This window comes from Bison bison, unplaced genomic scaffold (genome assembly GCF_000754665.1).
Source record: "Bison bison bison isolate TAMUID 2011002044 unplaced genomic scaffold, Bison_UMD1.0 scf7180017854252, whole genome shotgun sequence".
NCBI classification, from domain to species: Eukaryota; Metazoa; Chordata; class Mammalia; order Artiodactyla; family Bovidae; genus Bison; species Bison bison.
The window spans coordinates 11,373-20,427 of NW_011484825.1; the positions used below are offsets into that span (position 1 = coordinate 11,373).

At 49.2% G+C, this 9,055-nt stretch overlaps 1 protein-coding gene across 1 annotated transcript in view; it reads right to left on the bottom strand.

Annotated features, from left to right (window-relative positions):
- Positions 1-3,448: 3,448 nt before the first annotated feature.
- The window catches only part of ACCS (1-aminocyclopropane-1-carboxylate synthase homolog (Arabidopsis)(non-functional)), a 22,470-nt gene continuing 16,863 nt past the window's right edge, over positions 3,449-9,055 (bottom strand). The window contains 6 exon segments of the mRNA XM_010856247.1: positions 3,449-4,665; positions 4,808-4,961; positions 5,064-5,206; positions 6,950-7,091; positions 7,207-7,252; positions 8,944-9,033. Coding sequence (XP_010854549.1) covers positions 4,568-4,665; positions 4,808-4,961; positions 5,064-5,206; positions 6,950-7,091; positions 7,207-7,252; positions 8,944-9,033 — 673 coding nt within the window. The 3' untranslated portion in view covers positions 3,449-4,567.

The window sequence follows — 9,055 nt, forward strand, 5'->3', positions numbered from 1 at the left end:
AGATTCGTCAAAGCAGAGCAGGGAGAGTGACAAAGGAAAATATGAACAAAATGCCACAGAGTTCAAAAGAGAAAGTGATGACATCCAATTGGGTTTGGGGAGCAAAGCAAATGTTCTCTTAGATGTAGGGCTCAGTGGTAAAGAATCTGCCCACCAATGCAGGAGATGTGGGTTTGATCCCTGATCTGGGAAGATTCCCACATGCCACGGAGCGACAGGTCCGTGCACCACAGCTACTGAGGTGGTGCTCTAGAGCCCAGAAGGGGCAACTATTGAAGACTACGCACCCTGGAGCCCGTGCTACCCAACAAGAGAAGCCACTGCAATGAGAAGCCCAAGCACCACAAGAGAGCAGTCTCCACTTCCTGCACCTACAGCAAGCCCATGCATGCAAGGAAGACCCAGCACAGCCAGATAAATACATAAATCGTTTTTACGAAAAGAATAAGACAGAAATACATTTTCAGACAAATACTAATAGGAAGAATTTACCATCAGCAAATCCTTCCTAACAGAGTATCTTAAAAGATGTATTTCAGGAAAAAGAATATTAAAACCAGAAGAAAGAACTGAGATGAAGTAAAGTGAAGTGAAAGCAAATGTGTTAGTCACTCAATCATGTCTGACTCTTTGCGACCCCATGGACTGTAGCCCGTCAGGCTCCTCTGTCCATGGGATTCTCCAGACAAGAATACTGAAGTGGGTTACCATGCCCTTCTCCAGGGGATCTTCCCAACCCAAGGGATCAAACCTGGGTCTCTCACATTGCAGGCAGATTCTTTACCGTCTGAGCCACCAAGATAAAAGAGATGAAATAAAGAAGTAAAGAGATGAAGTAAAGAGGTCATGAAATTGACAAACTCGTGGGTAAATCAAAACAAATAGTCCTTGTATAAAACTATAACAATAACAAATTGGAAATTAAAAACGAGGCATTCACCCCCATGTTCACTGAAGCATTATTCCCACTAGTCGAGATACAGAAACAACCTGTCTATGGACAAAGAATGCATAAAGAAATTGGGGTATATTCATGCAATGAAATAGTATTCAGCCATGAAAAAGAAGTAAATCCTGCCATTTATGACAACATGGATGAACCTCAAGGGCATTTTGCTAAGTGAAATAAGAGAAATACAAATATGAATACTATATGATCTTTCTTAGAGGAGTGTGTGAGTCACTCAGTTGTGTCCAACTCTTTGCTACCCTATGGACTGTAGCCCCCCAGGCTCCTCTGTCCATAGGATTCTCCAGGCAAGAACACTGGAGTGGGTTGCCCTTTCCTTCTCCAGGGGGTCTTCCTGACCCAGGGAATCGAACCCGTGTCTCCTGTGTCTCCTGCGTTGGCAGGCGGGTTCTTTGCCACTAGTGCCCCTGGGAAGCCCTGTTATTTTACACGGAATCTTAAAAACAAAACAAACACACAAAAAACTCGGCTTCTAGACACAGCGAAGAGAATGGTGGTTGCCAGAGGTGGGGGTGGGGGGAGGAAGAGATGGGTGAAGGGGTGAAAGGCAAAATGAAAAAAATGGAAAGAATTTTGCAGCAAATACCCTTATATCCACCACCTATATTACGCCATTTCTATTTTACAGTGCTTGTCACATGTCTATTTCCTGATCCATCATTTTTCTGTTGCATTTCAAAATAAGTTGCAGATATCAGCAGTTACATCTGAATATTTTATTTAAAGTATATAATGAACTAGAGATCAGTATTTTGCAGTTCTTATTTCTTATGAGATAAAATTTATGTACAATAACATGCACATATTTTGTACTTTGGCAGATGAAGGGGGAAAAGTAATGGCAGAAGAAAGGAGAAAAATTAATGATTTTTCCTTCATACAAAAATTATACTTGCCATATAAACATCTAAAAAAAAGAAATTAAGTTAGGAAACAAGTATGCAACGGAAAGAATGAACAAAAGTAATAATTCCTCATGAAAAACTCATAAACTAGTAAAACGGATTTTAAAAAACCATTATAAGACTGTTCGTGATAAAAATAAATGTAGAACACAAGTCACCAATATCAGGAGTAGAAGGGGGGATATTACTATATAGACAAAAAAGAAAAGAATGTACTACTGACACATACAAACATATAGACTTCAAAACATCAAGCTGAGTGATACAACCCAGACACAAAAGTGAACAACTATAGAATTCCTTTGACCTGGAAACTTTAAGCATGGAGGTAGAAATCAGAATAGCATTAGCCTGTAGGGGACTGGCAGTCCAGGAGGTCACAAAGAATCGAACATGACTTAGTGACTGAACAACAGCAGCAGGGGATTGAGAGACTTCAGTAAGAGCTTAAAGGAACCTTATGCAGTAATGGAAGTGTTTCACATCATGATGGGGATATTGGTTACACAGATGTATATATTTTTTAAGGCCATTGGGTCTTACAATGAATATCTGTCCAGTTCACTGTAGGTAAACTTTACCACAGTTTTTAAAAATTAATAGAATGCAATGTTTAAGCTGAAGCTCAAAAGACATCTGAGAGCAGTACTAGACCTAGATGGTATTTTTAACTCTCCTAGGGGTTTCCCTAAGTAGAATTTTTAATTTTTGTTTTATTTTGTTTACTGTGTACAACTTTCATATGGTTTTAAAAACAAAAAGCATTAAAGACAAACCCAGGAAAACCAAACCAAGTGAAAGAAAAAAAACTTCTCACTGTTTTTTTTTCCCATCCTCCCAATTCCCCTACCCTATAGGCAATTACCAGTCTTAGTTTCTTTTGAATTCTTTTTCAGACTCTCTAAGCAAAAACGAAGGCCCTACATTTTGACTTAGGGTGGTGGAGTCTGAGAAAACATGATGTCAAACCTTAAATATCCTGATGAGAGTCATGTAGGCTTAGAAATGTTGTTAGAAATGTTCACATCAGAACTGGAAATTCTGTTTGACCTGGCCTTCATCCAAACTGGGGTTGTCATGACTTTTCAAAACACAGTTTCCAGGGGTAAAGAACCTGCCTGCCAATGCAGGAGATGTAAGAGACTCAAGTTCCATCCCTGGGTTGGGAGGATCCCCTGGAGGATGAAATGGCAGCCCACTTCAGTATTCCTGCCTGGAGAATCCCATGGACAGAGGAGCCAGATGGGCTACAGTCTATAGGAAGGATCACAGAGTCAGACACAACTGAAGCACCTTAGCACACACACAACCTGACTTGGAATCCTGGTTCTGCTGTTTTTGTCCGTATGTGACTTTGGGAACATCATTTCATCTATTTAGGGCTCGGTTTCCTCATCTCCAGCTTCCCTGGTGGCTCAGATGGTAAAGAGTGCCTGCAATGCAGGAGACCTGGGTTTGATCCCTGGGTCAGGAAGATCCCCTGGAGAAGGAAATGGCAACCCACTCCAGTTGCCTGGGAAAATCCCATGGACAGAGGAGCCTTGCAGGCTACAGTCCATGGGATTGCAAAGAGTCAGACACAACTGAGCGACTTCACTTTCCTCATCTCTAAAATGGGGGGTGATAATGCCAGCTTACCAGTGTGGTTAGAGTTAGGAATGCTGCCTGTAAATCACCCCACGTGGTATCCCAGGCATACAAGGCATTCACAAAAAGACAGGGCAGAGGAATCGATCAGTGAAAGGCAGAAAGAGGAAAAATCCTAACCCACAGAGCACGGTTTATAGAAAGTAAACGCTGATTTCACCAACATGCTCTTTACAGAGAAACAAGGAAAGACACAGCTTTTCCAAACAGGAGCGCCAGCACCAGAGTAGGGGCCTGAAGCATACAGCTTTAAGGCCAGTTCAGAAAGCTCCTTTGGGCTCTGAACAAAAGCATCCCTGGGGATGGGGTGGGTGGCCCTTTCATGGTTAGAGGGGAAAGGCCAGCCTGGGACAGCTTGTCCCCTGAGCAGTTCAGGGCCCCTGATCTCCCTGCAGTCATGGCAAGGTCACTCTGGCGCAGGATCAAGAGTAAAGGGAGCTCCTTGCCAGGAAGACCGCACCCTGCAGACAGAGACGCCCTGCCCGGCTCCCACCAGGGACTCGTGCACTTCATCCCACGTGGAGGCTGGTCCCACGCCCCGGGTCCCAGGTGTGCTGGCCGCCCACATCCTACGTGCGGGGAGGAGAACTGAACATAACAATTTAATTCCTTTCTCCTTGTACTTTGGAAATTATCACTCTTTTCTCTCTTGGGGGGCGTGCTCTCCCTGACACGTGCTGTTCCTTTGATTTGTTTCCCTGGCAATAAAGACGGAAGACTGAAGGCGCCATCAGAAGGAGGCACAGGTTGTTTGTTTTCAGGTCCTGGGGGTGCCGAGGGCTGCGTGAGGAGCAGTCACGACTCCTCCGCCGTTCCGTAAATGACTCACAGCAGAGGCTTCTGGTTTCTCACTGTTCTGTTTTAATAGCAGGAGAGAGGGGGTGGACCACAACTTAAGGCGCATCTCGCTGCCCCCGGGAGAGCAAGGAGCAAGGAATCTTCTTCAAGGGCAAGGCCGAGAAGGGTATCTGCCTGGCAAACGGCTTGTCCAGCATCAGTCTTCACAGTGGCTGCGGGGCCCTGTGGCCAAGAGGCAGTGACCAGCTCACCTGTGGGGGCCTCGTGGCTCCTGGATCTGGTGGGGAGGGGCGCCGTCTGCCAGCTGGGGTTGGCCCTCAAGTACCTGTCGGACCCTCTGCATCCCTGGGAGGTGGGAAGGGGCAAGTGAGGGTCAGCATGGATGCTGGGTGGGTGTGGACCAACCAGCTCAGGCTGCTGGGGCCCCAGCGGGGCCAGAAGCAGGAGGGTGGGCTGAAGGGCGCGGTCAGGAGCCGAGACCACTAACCCAGGCGAAGCCGGTGGGTCTTGTCCGAGAAGACCAAGCGGAACCAGCCGGGCTCTTTGCACTCAAAGGCTTTGCCAAAGGACAGCAGCACCTTGTTCTCCAAAAACCGACGCCAGAGCAGCACCTCCTCCTCAAAGGTGGCCTTGGGCAGGTACTGGGAGGGGTGAAAGGAACTTGGGATGCTCGCCTGCTGGAGGGAGCTTTCTCACCACCGCCCCCCCCACCACCCCACAACCTGCATTTCCACCTGCATCACCTTCCTCAAGTCGACCCAGATGAAGAAGCCGGCCCCACGGCTCACAAAGGGGATACCCAGGGCCCGGAGGTCCTCAGAGACATAGGTGTGGGCAGCCTTGAGCCGGGCGTGGTTTTCCGGCAGATACACTTGGTTGATCCAGTCTGCGTGGGTGAAACAGAAGCCAGAAGATCAACCTCCCATCAACCCTCCACTGTGTCCCGAGAGCCGGAGCACTGAAGGGAAAAAGGCCCTGAGCTGCCCAGACTGGGTGAGCCCCACTCCGCTGGCTGATTGGGGGTGATAGGAACAGTCAGTGAAAAGCACCTTAAATCCAGGTACTCGGCCGTTCAGGAGCCCCCAGACACAAAGTCCCTCAGGACCCAGACTCTCACCAGAGGTGCACCCATTACAGTGACACTTCCGAGTCACCCAGCCGAGGCCCAGATCTCAGTGTGGCCACTGACGAGTTATAGGGCCTTGGACAACTTCACCTCCCTGATCCTCCCCATTTTTTAACTGACCTTTGTTTTCGGTGTCCAATTCAATGAACTGTAATATATACGTATATTTGTGTAAACCAAACCCCCTCCACACACACACACAGGCAGGCTACTGAACAGTTCCCTGACCCCAGAGAACACCCTCATGCTGTCTGAAGTCACATCACCCCCTTTCCTACAACTGCTGGTCTATTCTCCATCACTGTAGTTTTTGCCTTTTCCAGAACATTACGTAAGTGGAATCATACAGTAATGTAATTTTTTGAGACCGGTTCCTTTCACTCAGCACAATGCCCTTGTGCTGGGTCATCATGGGCATTAGAGCAGCACAGTATCCCACCGTGTGGGTGAACCACAGTTTGCTTCTCCATTCATCTGCAGAAGGACGCTCGGGTTGTTTCCAGTTCGGGGTGATGATGAATAAAGCAGCTGTTCACATTCATGGAGAGGTTTTTGTGTGACCATGAGGGCAAAGATCTCCCTGGGCCGGGAAGATCCCCTGGAGAGGGCATGGCAACCCACTCCACTACTCTTGCCTGGAGAACCCCATGAACAGAGGAGCCTGGCGGGCTACAGTCCATGGGGTTACAAAGAGCTGGGCACGACCAAAGCGACTTAGCACACACGCAAGGGCAAATATCTCAGAGTGGGGTTGCTGGGCCATTTGGTAAGCGTGTGCGAGCTTTATAAAGAACTGCCCAGCTGTTTTCCAAGGTGACCGTTCCATCTTACATTCCCGCAACAGCATGTGAGTTCCAGCTGCTCTGCGTCCTCACCAATACTTGATACTCTCACTATCTTTTTAAATTTAGCTACTACCACAGGTGTGTAGTACCTGGTCCTCATTTTCCTCATCTATAAACCAATGAGGAAATTACAGGTACACCTGCTTCCGAGGATTCTGGGGAGGGGCAAATGAGATGATGCATCGAGAGCATCTTGCAGGGCTCAGTGAGTGGTGGCGATTACAGGTAACCTTTCTATCTAAACTCACTCTCTGAACCCAGGAACAGAACCGATCTGCATAGAGAGAGATACTTCCATTATAACAATTTTCCCATCATAGTGTCTGCTCTTTTCCCAGGGCTCACAGCTAAGAATAATGAATCCACATTGATTAAGTGCCTGCTATATGCCAGGTGCCATTCTAATTGAATGACAAATTCCACCATCCCTACAAGACAGAGTCCATGATGATCCCTGTTTTGCGGATAAGAAACTGAGGCTCTGGGAGGTGAAGGAATAGGCCACGTAGTCAGGAAGTGACGGAGTGGGGCATGAACCCAGTCTGGGCTCGGAGCCAGCACTCTCAAACACCACCCTAAATTCATCTCGTGGGAGAAGTATCCACAACCCCTGGCCAGTCCCTCCCACAACCTCAAGGGGCCAGGCCCAGGCAGTCACCACGGTCCCGGAGCAGCTGTGCCATCTGGTACTGGACCAGGCCACTGAGGCCGTGATAGCGGCACAGGGAGGCCACCGCCGTGGCCACGGCCCGGTTTTCCGTGTACAGTGTGCCGAAGCGGAGCCCAGACATCCCGAAGTCCTGCAGGAGACAGGCACCGTGGGCGGTGTGGCCAGCCCTCCTGGAGGAAGCCAGCTATACCCACCTCTCTGCCCTCCCACCTCCCTGACACCCCCAAGGCCAGCCAGGAACCCACCTTGCTGGTCGCCCACATCACGTGGGTCCTCTGGGGGTCAGGCAGCCTGCAGAGAGCACAGCGTGAGAACAGAGGCAACACAGACCCGCGGGCACTCACAGGATGGGTTGGCCAAATGACGAAATGGATGGACAAACCCGGTTTCATCTCCTGAATCACTAATTCCTCTACATGCCTTACAGCAGGAGTCAGCCAACTGCAACCCACAGGCCAAATCCATCCTGCTGTCTGTTCTTGGAATTGAAGCTTTATGGGGAACAGCCACACTCTTTCACGTACATACCATCCAGGGCTGTTTTTACGCTATAATGCCAGAGTTGAGTGAACAACCATATGACCCGTAAAGCTTAAAATATTTGCCATCTGATCCAAAAATATTGCCAACCTCTGATGCAGAGCATACTTCAAGCATCACTTCCTCACAGACCTCATCTGACCACCTCCCTGTAGACCAGGCCAACTGGGTACCCCAAGCCGATCCTCTGCTGTCTCCGCAGACACCTTCTTTGTAATCATCAAATGATTAGCTGTGTATCTAGTTGCTAAAGCTTGTAGAAATATAAGATCCACATAAGAAGGGCCTGTGTCTCTCTTGTTCACTGACATATCTCCAGCACAGCACAGTGTCCGGCCCACAGTAGGTAGCAAGTCCCTGTCTCTCCGAGTCCCAGTCTCCTAACCATGTGCCATCCGCTTGGCAGAGCCTTGTGAGGACTGGCTGAATAGAGCAAAGGAAAGTGTTAAGGGACCATTGACTGAAACCACCCTAGCCAGGCAGGATAATAGCCACTGGTGTGAGTTATCTCACAGCAAGAGAGAGGTCCTGATGAAGGACACGGAACTGACAAGCTACTGCCTGCCAGAAGAATCCAGGAGCGGCTGAAAGGAGGGAGGAAACACCAGCCCATAATGTGTCCTTCCAGCCTCCCAGAAGCCCTCACGCTGGAGATCATCTTGATTGAGAGATGCTCGTGCTGCCAGGGAGGACCTTGAATTGAACCAAAAACGGGCACAAGCAAGATGACTGGCCAGAGAGAACCCAGAAAGCTAACCCCATCACCATAAAACCCAAGATATCGAGCCACGTGGCAAAGCGGTTCTCCTGGGTCCCTATCCCCTGCTGTTCTCCTCCCAGGCACCCCTTCTCAATTAAGTTTCTTGCTTTGTCAGCGTGCGTGTCTCCTCGGACAATTCACTTCCAAGTGCTAGGCATGAGCCCGCTCTCGGGCCCTGGAAGGGGTCCCTCTCCCAGACACAAAAGGACTCAGCAGGGCTGAAAGTCTAAACAAACATGGAGCCGTCAGAATCCCTGAATGCCGGACGTGCAGGCTTGACAGGTGATCTGCTCCAAGTGTTCCCACAGGTGCTCTGCCTACACATGCCTGACTCAAGAATAAGTCTAACTTGACTCAAACTGCATCTAACACAAAAAAGCTCGGATAGCTGGCAGGGCTTGGCACACGCAGGGGGCCCCAGGAGTATTTGCTGAAGGAATGAATGAAAATGGAGCGACTCTGGAGATGAAGGCAACAGCAGAGAGGCCCATTTCCCACCCTCCCAACCCTCCCTCATGGAATCCTAAGACTCTTCCTTGGAGCTTTCAGAAACCCCACAGAACAGTTTAAAAACCAGCGACTGGCCCCACCTCCCTTCTCGCTGGGGGATCTGAGGACTGCAGGATTAGCGGGAAGGCAGAGGAATTGCCCTGCGGGGGCGGGGCCGAAAGAGTCAGCTCACCTTTCCAGGCTCAGGACACTGCGGTACCCAGCGGACTCCTCAAACACGGACAGCATGTAGACCTCGTCCACCATCACGTGCAGCTCATGCCTGGAGGGCAGGTGCGGGTGGG